This window comes from Parambassis ranga, chromosome 22 (assembly GCF_900634625.1).
Source record: "Parambassis ranga chromosome 22, fParRan2.1, whole genome shotgun sequence".
In the NCBI taxonomy this organism is placed as follows: domain Eukaryota; kingdom Metazoa; phylum Chordata; class Actinopteri; family Ambassidae; genus Parambassis; species Parambassis ranga.
Genome location: NC_041042.1, coordinates 624903 through 640297, shown reverse-complemented (window position 1 = coordinate 640297; position 15395 = coordinate 624903). Strand labels below are relative to the sequence as shown.

The 15395-nt window shown below is 50.0% G+C and overlaps 3 protein-coding genes across 3 annotated transcripts; 1 reads left to right on the top strand and 2 right to left on the bottom strand.

Annotated features, from left to right (window-relative positions):
- Positions 1-463: 463 nt before the first annotated feature.
- On the bottom strand, positions 464-5595 carry LOC114427028 (uncharacterized). The gene is made up of 4 exons (XM_028394722.1): positions 4764-5595; positions 4156-4359; positions 3756-3966; positions 464-1504 (listed from the first exon to the last, which is right to left on the bottom strand). The coding sequence occupies exons 1-4, from the start codon at positions 5476-5478 to the stop codon at positions 1252-1254; spliced, it is 1383 nt and encodes a 460-aa protein (XP_028250523.1). The 5' UTR covers positions 5479-5595; the 3' UTR covers positions 464-1251.
- Positions 5596-5738: 143 nt separating this feature from the next.
- yipf6 (Yip1 domain family, member 6) lies at positions 5739-9006 on the bottom strand. Its single transcript, XM_028394727.1, has 2 exons — positions 8557-9006; positions 5739-6915 (listed from the first exon to the last, which is right to left on the bottom strand). Exons 1-2 carry the CDS (start codon positions 8893-8895, stop codon positions 6574-6576), a joined length of 681 nt encoding a protein of 226 aa, XP_028250528.1. The 5' UTR covers positions 8896-9006; the 3' UTR covers positions 5739-6573.
- A 2875-nt stretch (positions 9007-11881) lies between these two features.
- Positions 11882-14874, top strand: foxa1 (forkhead box A1). Its single transcript, XM_028395514.1, has 2 exons — positions 11882-11947; positions 13720-14874. The coding sequence occupies exons 1-2, from the start codon at positions 11882-11884 to the stop codon at positions 14872-14874; spliced, it is 1221 nt and encodes a 406-aa protein (XP_028251315.1).
- Positions 14875-15395: the final 521 nt, after the last annotated feature.

The following is a 15395-nucleotide window of genomic DNA, read 5'->3' as shown; positions in this document are numbered from 1 at the left end:
GTTTCATATATTTAGCATCTTTTAAGGCAGGGGCCAAACTTTTTTCGGGGAGGGCCAGATTCGATAATGCGAAACTCCCTGAGGGCCAACAGTCCCCGATGTCATTATTTTAAACAATAAAAAAATGCTGTTTTGTAACATGTTACATCTTACACAGCAAACACAATAACATCTTATCGTTCAGATGACAGATCAGAACATGTTCTGAATTTACAGCATACATTAGATCTGACTCTGCTGTGCAGCTGAGATCTGATCCTATGTGGCAGGTCTGGTTCAGGAGCAGACATCAGTAAAATGTCAGGTAGACCAGGTGGGAGTCATTTAGTGCTGATCTCAAAGGGTCTGTAGTTTAATGTTTACACAGGTTTGCAGTGTATGCCAACGAGACGTCCATCATGTCGCTTTAACTTCTCTAATGGCTCCAGCAGTGCTCCCTGCTGCCTGGTGCGGGCAGGAGCGGGCAGCAGGGAGCGACACGATGGACAGAGGGACGCTCACTGCTGCACGGGGAGGCTGCTCTCTGGCCGGGCAGCCCGCTCCCATGAGCCCCGTCCATGAATTCCAATAGGGCTACTATACTATGACTATTAATAACAATATTCCGTGCGCACGTTATTCGTGGCCACAATTTGTTTCTTTTTGACCATGTCACAGAGGGGCTCCGTAGTTTTGGAGGACTTCACTTGTGCAGACCCTCTCTGATAGCAGGCTGTCTGCAGAAACATGTTTAGTCTCGTAGTGAATTGTGTCGAAGTTCTGAACCGGTGTTTTGCACCTTCCGAGCCCTCTGAGTAGCTGGAGCCAACAACAGCCCTGCAGCCCCGCGTGACGCACCACGATGCAGACAGAGAGGGATCATGTTCTGCTCAGAGAATCCTGATGCAAACGTTACACAATGAGTTAAAAACAAAAACAAGAATTGCCTGTTGAGTTTGTTTGATTTCCTCTGTTTGGCTGGCGGGCCAAAAAGAACACATTTTAAGATAGAAGCCGCGAGCCGTAGAAAATCTGACCGCGGGCTGCAGGTGGCCCGTGGGCCGTAGTTTGGACACCCCTGTTTTAAGGTCTGATTACAATGAACTGAGTGCAGCTGGAACCTGCTGCTTCTCCTTCGGCCTGAGCTCAGCCCTGTGTTTGTGTTTGTTCAGACCCGGCTGACCGCGGCTCGGCTCACTCCTCTGACTCACTGCTCAGATCCGGTGGCAGCTTTACGGAGGGACACACCACCAACCTGTCCTCCTGTGTCCTTCAGTCCCCCTCCCACACACAGTCACACTCTCGAAGAGGGTTCCTCTGCCGCATCGTGGTGATGACGGTGATCCGGTTCTCGGACAGCTGGCGCAGCTCGTTGATGAGCTCCTGCACGCTGGCGCTCGGCCAGGGGTGACCGTTGAGATAATCTCTGAGGATGAAGGAGCGCTCCACCAGCAGCTCCAGCTGCACCAGGTGTCGCAGGCGGTGGAGGCTCAGCAGGTCCTTCTCCGGCTCCCGCCGGAAGAACCTAACGGAGAAAGCATTTTAACCAGCGAGCTCACATCTTTACTGGAACACACACACACTTCCTGTTGAGATGTTGATGAAGATTCTCAGTCATCCAGGTCATCATACGTAGAGAAGGTTGAAGCAAGGCGTCTGGACTTGTAGAGTTTTCTAGAAGACGTTTCGCTGCTCATCCAAGCAGCTTCATCAGTTCTAACTGTTTGGTGGGGAAACATGGTTTATATGTGGTTACAGACCTCAGTGGGTGGGTCTGGGTAAAACTTAAAAAACTTAAAAAACAATAGCACTAAATGCACAGTGGTGCTCAACACACAGGACTACCACTCCAAAGTGACAGATCTCCTCAGTGACACAGCCACATATGAGACACTGAAGAGGGACCCCACCGGAAACTACAAGAAGAAACTAGTCAGCTACCTACAAAAACTGGAGAAGGACCAAATCATCAACCGCAAGCTCTACTTTCGACTGTATCCGGGGGAAGCCACTCCACGCCTGTATGGACTCCCCAAGATACACAAGGAAGGAGTCCCCCTCAGACCCATCGTCAGCAGCACAAACTCAGTCACATACAACGTGGCTAAGCACTTGGCTGAACTCCTGACACCACTGGTAGGTGACACACCACATCACATCCACAACTCTCAGGACTTTGTGAACAAGGTGGAGAAGATCCAAATGGACCCAGATGACACCATGGTCTCATTTGATGTCACCTCCTTGTTCACCTGCATCCCTACATCAGAAGCCACAGAGATGGTAAGGACGTGCCTCACACAAGACAGCACACTCAAGGAGAGAACCAACCTAACGCCAGACCACATCTGTGACCTGCTGGACCTCTGCCTGACCACCACTTATTTCCAGTACAATGGGAACTTTTACAGACAGAAGCACGGCTGTGCGATGGGATCACCTGTGTCTCCTATTGTGGCCAACCTCTACATGGAAGAAGTGGAGAGAAGAGCCCTGAGTTCCTTTCCTGGAACCACCCCCACCCACTGGTTTAGATATGTGGATGACACCTGGGTTAAAATCAAGACCAACGAAGTGGAACGGTTCACAGAACACATCAACGCAGTGGATAACAACATCAAGTTCACTCGCGAGGACACTAAGGACAACAATCTGGCCTTCTTGGACTGCACAGTACACATTGAGGAGGACAGGAGCCTCAATGTGGAAGTGTACAGGAAACCCACACACACGGACCAGTATCTGTTGTTTGATTCACACCACCCACTGGAACACAAACTGGGAGTCATCAGGACCCTGCAGCACAGAGCACAAACTGTACCCACCAGCTCAGAGGGGAAGAAGAAGGAGCAACACCACATCAGGAAGGCCCTGCAAACCTGTGGCTACCCGAAGTGGGCACTCATCAAAGCCACAAAAACAAGACCCCCCAACAACAAGAAGAAGGACAACACCAGGCGGAGAAAGAACATCTCCATTCCATATGTGTCAGGAGTATCAGAGAAACTCCGCAGGATCTTCAACAACCATGACATCCCGGTCCATTTCAAACCTACGACAACACTGAGACAGAGACTGGTTCACCTGAAGGATCAGACTCCCAGGGAGAAACACAGCAATGTGATATATGCAGTCCAGTGCAGTGAGGAATGCTCTGATCTGTACATTGGAGAAACTAAACAACCACTCCACAGAAGAATGGCTCAGCACAGGACTCAGCTGTTCACCTCCACCTCAAAGACAAAGGACACTCCTTTGAGGACAACAATGTCCACATCCTAGACAGAGAGGAAAGGTGGTATGAAAGAGGAGTCAGGAAGCATCTATGTTAAGCTGGAAAAACCTTCCCTTAACAGAGGTGGTGGCCTCAGACATCATCTTTCTACCACATACAATGCAGTGATTCCATCCATTCCCAGGAAGTTTGCACATAATCACAGTAAGAACAAAGGGCTGTCAACCAGTCCCCCTCCGGCAGTTTCATAGTCGTTAGCCAGTCGTTAGACACACCTGGCCCAGTCAGCCAGAACATCACAGGTAAGTATGGAAACATTTAGTGCTATTGTTTTTTAAGTTTTTTAAGTTTTACCCAGACCCACCCACTGAGGTCTGTAACCACATATAAACCATGTTTCCCCACCAAACAGTTAGAACTGATGAAGCTGCTTGGATGAGCAGCGAAACGTCTTCTAGAAAACTCTACAAGTCCAGACGCCTTGCTTCAACCTTCTCTACATTCCTGTTGAGATGTGTCCTTGAGAAGCTGAGCGGCTCACCGGATGCGGAGCGTCCTGAGCTGAGGGAACAGCATGGGGATCCGTCTACACAGGCTTCCACTGGAGCGGTTCTGTTCGATGTCCAGGTGCCTGAGACCCGGGACTTTGGGCGCGATGGAGTCCATGTCCTTCAGGGTGATGGCCACTCGCAGCGTGAGCCTGGTGATGCTGGACGGGATGGTGGTTGTGTAGGTGGCGAGAGAATTCCCACCTGAGAGGATGCAAAGAGAAGAGCCTCCATCAACCAGCACCGAAACACTGTCTGTGGACCTGAGCACCCAGCAGAGGGCGCTGCTGGCAGGAATACATTTCTGACTGATCAGTGATGTCACTCATGATGTCACTTTATGACCTAAGTGACCTTAACCCCTAACTAAAGTTATTTCTGACAGCGACTGACCGATGATGGTGAGCGTCTCCAGCTGCTGCAGAGGACTCAGCCAGGACCGGAGCCGACACTCCACGCCCTCTCTGATGTACCTGTAGCGGACGGTCAGCGACCTGAGAGACGTCAGACTGCGCAGCGCGTTCTCTGGCAGGATGGTTTCAGGGTAATCCACCAACTCCAGACTGGTCAGCGCTGGGCCGCCGTACGGGGTCACATCTGAAAGAAGAAAAACATTCTGCCAATAAAACAGCTGTGAGGCTAACGTTAGCCTGGGAGCTAACTGTGTGATCACAGGGCGCTGCGATCAGTCGGGTCCAGTATTGATCATGTATCAGAGCTGAATGTAAACTTTGGTCTCTGACAGCTGAAGCTGAGTTAGCCCATAAACACTAGCATGCTGCTAACGGCTGCTGATTGGTCAGCTCAGATCAGGACTGATGGGGACAGGAGCTCCCCCCTCAGTAGGGGCTCTGCTGCTGAAACTGGAGGTTTTGTGTAAAGGACCAGCTCTGTTCTCCGTGGCCTGGCTCAGAGCGCCCCCTGTGGGACAGGAGGATGGACAGTTTTAGGTGTCGTCAGAACAGCAGGTGGAGGTTTGGTCTCAGTGCGGGTAAACACACCTGGTGATCTCAGGTGGTCCGGGTCCGCGGGGCTCAGGTAGTCGTCGGGCAGCGGCTCGGGCGGCTCCCCCCTCATGCCCCAGGACAGGTGTCTGAGCTTCTTCAGGCCGAGCAGCAGGCGGTGGCAGACGGCGCGGGGCACCGGCCGCACGGTGTCCAGCCCGTAGCCCTCGCCCTGCTGGTGGAACAGCAGGTGCCGCAGGCTGACCAGCTGGGACACGGCGCCGATGAACGCCTCCGTGCACGGCAGCCGGACGTTGCACACGCTCAGGTGCGTCAGACGCTCGCGCAGCTGCGCGGTCAGGCTCGCGCTCAGCATCGGCTCCTCCCAGGTGGCGTTCCGCACCCCGACGTCCCGCAGGTCGGAGAACCGGGACAGGTTGTCCATGTACTTCTCCTTGTACAGCCGGCCTCCGTCCACGAACACCACGGCGGTCAGGGTCGGCAGGAACTTGGTGAGGCGGCGCCACTCTTTGCGCCGCAGGTGCCGCACGGCCACGCGGGTCAGCTTGCGGTACAGCAGGGTGTCCCAGAACCCGTAGGTGTAGCGGCGGAGGTCGGACAGCACCACCGTGTAGTCCCTCCACAGGGACGGGTGGTCCACGAGCTTCTTCAGGTAGCTGCAGCAGGCGCGGACCGCGTGCTTCTCCTCCGTGCTCAGGTAGCTGAGCACGTGGACCCAGAGCTCCGGCGGAAGCTGCGGCAGCTCCTCCATCAGGAGGCGGCGGGCAGGTGCAGCTCGGTCCTCTTCAGGGTGCAGGGCGGACACAGGGGTTCGGACCCCGCTAACCAGCGGACCTGTCTGCAGGCGGCGCGCTGTGATGACGTCAAATGTTTTTAATCGACTTCTTTGCTGGTTTTAGGACAAACTGGTGCTTTATCGCCACCTGCTGGTCATGTGGTGCAGAGGACCAGTTTTTATTCCTGTCTCCTCTGGGCTCTGTACATCCTCCAGACTCAAGGCCACTCACACTGTGTTGGTGCAAAACTCTGTTTAATTGTTGCTGTTAGTTAATACATGAAAGAAAGAACCCCCCCAGTGATTCAGGAGGACAGAGAGGACAGAGGTCAGAGGTCAGGTTAGTCCCAAGGCTCACATTAAAAACACCATCATGTTTAACATTAGGTCAAAATAGTTTTTAATGATTAACTACACCTCTCCTACATTTCCCAGAATTCCCCTCACACAGATAAACACATGGCAGAGAACCACATGTAAGGAAGAACATCCCCACCAGCACCAACAGAACATACACAGAACCAAGTTCTTTTAGTTTCTGCTTTTTTACCTTAAAGATTCACTTTTTGTTTCCTCAACATTTGGATTTTAAACTCATCATCATCATCATCATCATCATCACTTTTTAATGTCATAGTTTTTTAACCTGAAAGTCAAATTTCTGAGATTACATCAAACCTGGACTTTACTGAAAGACGTTTTCCTCTTTTCTCATCAGAATTTAGACTCATCTCAAACTGAACCTGAACCTCTGTTTGTTCTGTTTGTTCTGTTTGTTCTGGTGGGAACGGGCCTCCACATGAAGTCACAGCAGCTGATGGTCAGCATGAAGTTCTGCTGCCGTCAGAACATGAGTGTGAATCCTCTTTAAGCAGTCAGAGACCGGGCGTCCCGTGTGAAGCGGGCCGGTTCTGCAGTCCGCTTTCCTTTTCACACACAAACAAACCAGAAAATAAGAAGCTTCGCTCTCTGCCGCTCCTCTAAACGTCTGTTTGGAATCATTTTGTCGTCCCGTTAGGAGAGACGCTCGCAGTCCACATGAAGATCCGGGCGTCCACATGTCCTCCGCCCTCAAGGCGAGAACGTGAGGATCATCCAGCCGATCACAAAGTAGAAGAGGAACACCGGGTACACCACCAGCGCCTTGCGGTTGGGCGGCTGGCTGTCGGCAAGGAAGGCCGTGGAGGCGAACGTGGACCATCCGAAGGACGCCGTCACCACGGCCAGCCGCACGGCGAAGCTGACCGTCCCCGAGCCGCTGAGCAGGACGACGCGGCACACGGCCATGGCCACGGTCAGAGGCATGATGCAGTAACCCAACACACACAAGCTCTGGAAGAAGGAGATGGTGCCGCCCAGCAGCTTGGAGTTCAGGGTGATGATGATGGAGCCGAACCACACGATGACGAAGACCTGAGACAAAGACACATTAGCAGGAACTCCAGGTGTCCACACAACGAGACATTACAAAGACACATCACAGGAACTCCAGGTGTCCACACAACGAGACATTACAAAGACCCGACTGAGAGACACCAACGACCCCAGACAGCTACCAACATACATGTCAGGACAACATGGAGGCTTTCATCTTCTCATGTCTGTCCGCTGTCTTTCTCTGTCTCATGTCTGTCTGCTGTCTTCCTCTGTCTGTCTCATGTCTGTCTACTGTCTTCTGTCTGTCTCATGTCTCTCTGCAGTCTTCTGTCTGTCTCGTGTCTCTCTGCAGTCTTCTTCTGTCTGTCTCATGTCTCTCTGCAGTCTTCTGTCTGTCTCGTGTCTCTCTGCAGTCTTCTTCTGTCTGTCTCGTGTCTCTCTGCAGTCTTCTTCTGTCTGTCTCGTGTCTCTCTGCAGTCTTCTTCTGTCTGTCTCATGTCTCTCTGCAGTCTTCTGTCTGTCTCGTGTCTCTCTGCAGTCTTCTTCTGTCTGTCTCATGTCTCTCTGCAGTCTTCTGTCTGTCTCATGTCTCTCTGCAGTCTTCTGTCTGTCTCATGTCTCTCTGCAGTCTTCTGTCTGTCTCGTGTCTCTCTGCAGTCTTCTTCTGTCTGTCTCGTGTCTCTCTGCAGTCTTCTGTCTGTCCTCGTGTCTCTCTGCAGTCTTCTTCTGTCTGTCTCATGTCTCTCTGCAGTCTTCTGTCTGTCTCGTGTCTCTCTGCAGTCTTCTGTCTGTCTCGTGTCTCTCTGCAGTCTTCTGTCTGTCTGTCTCGTGTCTCTCTGCAATCTTCTGTCTGTCTGTCTCGTGTCTCTCTGCAGTCTTCTTCTGTCTGTCTCATGTCTCTCTGCAGTCTTCTTCTGTCTGTCTCATGTCTCTCTGCAGTCTTCTTCTGTCTGTCTCGTGTCTCTCTGTAGTCTTTTGTCTGTCTGTCTCGTGTCTCTCTGCAGTCTTCTTCTGTCTGTCTCATGTCTCTCTGCAGTCTTCTTCTGTCTGTCTCATGTCTCTCTGCAGTCTTCTTCTGTCTGTCTCGTGTCTCTCTGTAGTCTTTTGTCTGTCTCGTGTCTCTCTGCCGTCTTCTGTCTGTCTCATGTCTCTCTGCAGTCTTTTGTCTGTCTCGTGTCTCTCTGCCGTCTTCTGTCTGTCTCATGTCTCTCTGCAGTCTTCTATCTGTCATGTCTCTCTGTAGTCTTTTGTCTGTCTTGTGTCTCTCTGCAGTCTTCTGTCTGTCTCGTGTCTCTCTGCAGTCTTCTGTCTGTCTGTCTTGTGTCTCTCTGCAGTCTTCTGTCTGTCTCATGTCTCTCTGTAGTCTTTTGTCTGTCTCATGTCTCTCTGCAGTCTTCTATCCGTCTCATGTCTCTCTGTAGTCTTTTGTCTGTCTCGTGTCTCTCTGCAGTCTTCTGTCTGTCTCGTGTCTCTCTGCAGTCTTCTGTCTGTCTCGTGTCTCTCTGCAGTCTTCTGTCTGTCTCGTGTCTCTCTGCAGTCTTCTATCTGTCTAATGTCTTTTGTCTGTCCTCTGTCTCCTTAGCTGTAGCACAGACTCAGCGTCCTTCGTACTGTCTTTTATATTGGACTGTCTAAAGTCTCCCTGGCTCGACCTGCGGTTCTGTCCGCAGACGGTACCTCGGCGAACTGCGGTCCTCCCTGGTCGTCGCTGTCGGCCGCGCCGCCCTGCAGCAGCAGAGCCAGCGTCACGCAGAGCAGCAGCGGGCCCCAGAGGTCCCAGTCCCGCAGCAGAGAGGAGCTCCGCTTCGGGTACAGGACGTGGATGAATTTGTTGCCCACTGCGCGCAGGTCCCGCAGGATGGTCTCCTTCACCGGCTCGTCCAGCGTGGAGAACTCGTCGTCTCTCCTGGAGGAGCCGAGGGGCACGGAGATGTCCCCCTCCACCGGGATGTCCTCCGAGATGGAGACATCCGACAGCCCGGCGAACGGCCTGCTGGCGTCCTCCGCTGCCGCCATCTTTGTCCACAGAGCAGCTGGTCGTGAGTTCAGACACCAGCTGGGCTCGTTAAAGCTCTTCTGAAGCTCTGCTCTTCGTGCCTCCACTTCCTGCTGCTGCTCCACGTCAGCGGAGGACTGTTTACTTCCGGGCGACGCTGCTGACGCACGCACATCCGTGTGCTGCGTTCAGGAGCAGCTGGGAAATGTTCACAGAAGCTGCTTTATGAACTCATTGTGTCATAATGAGTTCTCTGAGAGAATTCAGGGTTAATAAACAACGTTTAGCAGGAAATATGTCCTGTCCAGACTTTTATTGATTATATATATTTATCATTGATCATTTTTTGAGGAACAAAAGTTAGTAAATAGTGAGCACTCTGCCCAGACCTTTCTTCTCCTCCATGAAGAGGAATTAAAGAATAATATCTGATGTTTGACATGTCAGTCGATATGATCTGTGGATAAGAACAGAGCCTTCCTGGGTGTTTGCTGCAGGAAGCTGCTCCTCCTGAAGTCAGTCAGCATCTCTGCATATCTGAAAACATATGAAAAGAAATGTCAAACATATTTTCATGTTTCTCCTCTTATTAGTCATATTCAGTCACAATACGAATTTATTTATAATATTTTCAGTCTAATCATTTAAACCTCAGTACTGGTGTCATATGAGGGCCCACAGTGCGGCATGCAGTTCCTGTTTATCACCACCAGAGGGCAACAAACCCTGATGATTTGAACACTGACACATGTCAGAGGCTCAGTCACATGGTTTTTATAGTCTGGTTCTGTTTCTTACCAGCCTGAGCACATGTATTTAGTTCATAATCATAATAATAGTTTAATATATTAAGAATCTAACACGTGTATTATTATATATATTTTTTATATATATTCCACACTGTGTTCATCTTCATAACAAATATGAACAAACATGAATCCACAGTAACGCTGTATGTAACGCTGTATGTAACGCTGTATGTAACGCTGTCTGTGCTGTAACGGGTTCTTCTACAGTGACATGAGTCGGTGTCCTTCATAAAGCATCCAGCAGCATGTCGTTCTTCATTATTAGTTTTAATGGTGTCCTCCCACAGGCCCACAGACATGTTGGACCTGACAGTGTTTAAGAGAAAAACGCTGATGAACACTCTTCATATTTATAGATCCTCATTGTTTTTGTGCAGTAAAGCGTGTGTGTGTCAGTGCACAGAGGGGAGGCTGACCTCTGAACAACAGTGAGAACCACCATTTGATCGAAGCTGTTTGTCAGTGCGGGTTCTGGTTCCGTGTGGACCGCGGGCACCGCTCACAGCGCGGCTCACTCTGCCTGCTGCAGTGGAGCCGTGTGGCCACAGAGCGGCTGTGATCAGGTGTTAGAGCTGAGAACACAAAGCATTTTAAATATGAGTGGAAACTTTCAGCCTTCACAGCCGAGCTCCTTCTAAAAACACGCTCCACACTCGTGGAGGTTTTGACCGTGTCCTGGTTCACACTGATGTCTGAGCCCCTCACGCTCTGACCCGTGTGAAGGACTCTGGTCTATTGAGTGTGAACACTCTTCCTAAAACAATGGCCGCCGTGGCCAACAAGGCACACACACACACTTTCTGCCCATGTCCAATTCAACCAGTCTAACAACAACACAACGAGCAGACAGAACAACCAGCAAGGTCCTGGTGACGTCACACAATCTGACAGAACCAGCTACAGGTGATCACAGCAGGGACATGTACAGCTGAATGTCCTGAGGGTCCTGCTGGCTGCACCGGCACCAACAGAACTCACTCAGAACTCACACACTCACACACACACACACACACACACTCACTCACACACACACACACACACACACACACACACTCACTCACTCACTCACACACACACACTCACTCACTCACTCACACACACACACACACACACACTCACTCACACACACACACACACACACACACACACACACACACACGTAACATGTAATACGTCTGAACTGGACCCTAACCCAGACTGGACCTTGGTGACCTGCAGCCCCTTCAAACACGCACGAGGACTTGCAGCAGCCTCGTCACGCACACTCGTCATGTTCCTATTGTTGGTCGGGCCGGGTTCCGCCCGTACCTGTCTGTCATTACACTGGAGTCCCGCAGTCTGCGCGGGTCATGTCCCGGTAACAGGTGAGTCAGCCTCTGCAGGAACAGGATAATTACCCCTGAAGAGCTTTTAGCGTGGCAGCTCAGAATTTACCGTCCTGACTGAAACCTGAACTTCCTCCCTGAGAGGATCCAGCTCCACAAGTGATGAAATGATGAAGCCACAAAACAACAGCCCACAAACACTGAGACACGGATCCACCTGAAAACGTCTGACCCGCCTGGAACCAATGGTTCTGACGAGCCCCTGGTTCCTCCTTAAGAGACGGGTCCTGCTCAAGGTCTCTTCCTCTTCAGGGAGTGTTTCCTTGCCACCGTGCTCTTAAAGGGGTCAGGCTCTGGGTCTCAGGCTCTGGGTCTCAGGCTCTGGGTCTCAGGCTCTGGGTCTCAGGCTCTGGGTTTCTGTGAAGCGCTTTGAGACCATGTCTGATTGTAAAGTGTTCTGTATACATAAAACTGAATAAATGTGAGTGAATGTTCTGCTTTCATAAAGAGTTCAGAGCGGCGTCATGTTCAGAAACAACCACACACACACAGCTGACATGATTTATCATAAATATGAGAAACACCAGTTTATTCTTGATCCGGTTCTGGTTCCGGGAGTGTCCTGGATCAGGAGCGTTGAGTGTAGCAATGAGGACTGATGGAGGACAGGGAGCTGCGGAGGGTTGGACCTGAGGAGGAGGATCACATAAGTCCGCAGGTCACCTCCTCCTCCTCCTCCTCCTCCTCCTCACTCACCTCTCCCTGCTCTCTCGGAGCGGAACGCGTCTGGACCCGCGCACACAGACCAGGACAGGACGAGGGGACCGGGCGCGGCACCTGCAGGATCCGTGCTCCGGCTGCGGGCTTCCGTCATGCTGGGCGCGGTGAAGATGGAAACGCACGAAGCTCCGGACTGGAGCGGATACTACAGCGAGGAGGTCGGTACCTGTTCGCCCGCTGCCCGGCTGTGGGTCCGGGTCATGACGTAGACTATTGACGAATTAATGCAAGTTTCGGAGCAGGTTCGTTTAAAAAGGTCCGAGCGCGAAGTGAAATTCAAGCTTCAGAAACATTTCTGAAGAAAAGCGAAGAAAAATATGAAATAAAGAAAGAACCGGGAGCGTTCATGAGGATAAATATGGATTATATTGATTATATTTATTAAATTGATTATATTTATTGTATTTTATTATATAGATTATATTTTATTATATTTATTATATTTATTTTAGTGTATTATATAGATTATATTTTATTATATTTATTTTAGTGTATTATATTGATTATATTTTATTATATTGATTATATTTGTTATACTGATTAAACGGGGAGCGGGATATGAGCAGTTATAAATGATTTAATGATAAAAATTAAAGTTCCAAAAGTGGAAAGAAAGAATGAAATCTAACAGAGTCTTTAACCCTTGAAGGTGTTTGAGGAAAATAAAGCAGACTGTAATTTATTGATCCATTTAAACTCTGTCTCCTGCGTGTGACGGTGATCCGTGAAGTTATTGATCACGCAGCGTTATGATATGAACAGTAGCGGATCGAACAGTTTCTTTACACACATTAAAAACCCCTCTAACCCAAACATTATTAACACATTAACCGTTTTGATTTTTCAAATGCAGCATCGATCCTTCAGGAACGGGCCCGTCATCAGCTGCTCGGACCGCGGCGGGAGCTAAGTTTGAATTTAAAGTAAACTCAGAAGGAATTATCTCATATAAATATATTTAACCTGACCCTTTATAATAATGATTTAATTATCTAATATAAAAAATAATATTTAACCTGACGCTTAATAATAATAATTTAATTATCTGATATAAAAATATTTAACCTGACGCTTTCATTTAAATAATCAGACCTCTCCGTGCTTTGTCTGTTATTGCTGACACATTATTATAATAATATTTATTTATTTTATATTATTATTATTATTATTATTATTATTATTATTATTATTATTATTATTAATAATAATAATAATAATAATAATAATAATAATAAACTAACAGCATTCATTGACCAGATCCTTTTTTAATCTGGAGGATGGGGGGGGGGGGGTGCAATAACTAAATTCATCATAGTAAAATATTTCTAAATAAGCAGCTATATTTTGATGTGGTGTCGTGAGGCCTTGCAGCCTGTGGTGTCTTCACACAGCTCTGAGCCTCGGCAGCTTTCATCTGGTGAATTATCAAATGAATTCTAAGACTGATTCTAAAACTTTATCTGCAGACACTAAACATCAGTGACCGACCTCTGAACATGGAAGTCACAGAGCTGCTGAGCATCAGGTCGAACTCACTGAGTCAGAATCAGAAGATGGTTGAATTCTTCTGTGTGTATTATTCTGTGTGATGATTGATTTGATTGATCACATTGATGAGCAGCTCTTGAACTGTAGATGTGTTTAATGGACCCAGCAGGGGCCCTGCAGGGACGGGGTCATCATCAGTCCCTGATTGATTGGATACCATCGTTAGTGATGCAGATATTATTGAGGTCAGAACTCCCTGTGAAATAGATCAGTGTCGATCAGGACAAGAGATCCAGTCCACATGGGTCAGAATGCAGCAGGACAGCGGTGCTTTAAAGGTCGGACCAGGTGAAGTGTAGCTGTCTAACCTGTCTAACCCGGTAGAACCGGTTCTTCTTCGTTCTGTGCAGTGTGACTGTAACTGTTCTGGGTTCCTCTGCAGGTTTACTCTCCAATGGCCGGTGGCGGAATGGGTTCTGGTCTCGGGATGGGCTCCATGTCAGGTTACATGTCCAGCAGTGGGACCACATCAGGCTCCTTTAACATGTCGTACAGCGGTACTGGTCTGAGTCCTGCCCCGGTAGGGGGAATGGGTGGATCAGCTCCTGCAGCCATGTCAGGCCTGGGTGGAGGTGTGGCTTCTATGGGTGGTGCCCTGAGCCCCTCTGGTATGAACTCAGTGTCTGCACAGCAGACTTCCATGGGCTTGAACCCTTATGGTGGCATGAGTCCCACCATGAGTCCTGGCATGGCGTACGGTGGCGGTGGATTGAACCGTGCTCGGGATAACAAGGCATTCCGTCGGAGCTACCCACACGCCAAGCCCCCCTACTCCTACATCTCACTCATCACCATGGCGATCCAGCAGTCTCCCAGTAAAATGCTGACACTGAGCGAGATCTACCAGTGGATAATGGACCTGTTCCCATACTACCGACAGAACCAGCAGCGCTGGCAGAACTCCATCCGACATTCACTGTCTTTCAACGACTGCTTTGTCAAGGTGTCACGATCACCGGACAAACCAGGAAAGGGTTCTTACTGGACCCTACACCCAGACTCTGGGAACATGTTTGAGAACGGCTGCTACCTGCGCCGCCAGAAGAGGTTCAAGTGTGAGAAGAAAATGTCAGGGAAGTCAGGGAAGGATCAGGGGGGGGCAGGGGAAATGTCTCCTGCAGGGGACTCCATCAAACCTCCCGGACTCCTGGAATCTTCGCTGCCCTCGTCCTCCAGCCAGGCAGTCTCACCCCCTGGTCTGGATCTGCGGGGAGGAGTTGCTGGAGCATCAGACCTGAAGGTGTCAGGCTCCCAGCTCCTGTCCTCCCTTTCACTGCCCCCCCACTCCATGGCCCATGAATCCCAGCTTCACATCAAAGGAGACCCCCACTATTCATTCAACCACCCATTCTCCATCAACAACCTCATGTCCTCCTCGGAGCAGCAGCACAAACTGGACCTGAAAGCCTACGAAGCACTGCAGTACTCCTCCTACAATGCAGGGGCGCCATCTGGCCTGGGGGGGAGGACGATGGAGTCTCTGGAGGCCTCCTACTATCAGGGGATGTATCCCAGACCACTCCTCAACACCTCATAGTAGCTGCTGCGCTCCCAGTCTGGACTCTCTGCATGCAGACGTCCTAGACGTCCTGTTGGACAGTGATGATGTTTAACCTGAGGCCGGCTGAACTGAACTCCTTCACTGTGAACCCAACAGGACGCAAAGAGACACATGAACTGGTCCCAGGTCTGTGGTCTTCTTTTACACACCGAGTCACAAACAGCCAAAGTTACCTTTAAGGTGCACATTCTAACATTGATGCAAGATCCCAGGTCCCCTCTGACCTCCACGAGGCGGGTCAGACCGTCAGGCTCAGGACCTGCTGCAGTTTGTGGTTCATGCACCACCAGTAATGTGTCAGTGATTCTGGGCCTGAAAGTCAAGACCCCCCCCCCCCCCACACACACACACACACACACACTTTAAAGAAGCCTAAAAACCTTTCATTAGACATGTGGACAGAGTCCTGGTTCTAGTCCTGGTTCTAGTCCTGGTAATACTGAGTATATGAGGCTTGCTTCTCTGAAACACACACGTCAGAACTCATTTACAGCACA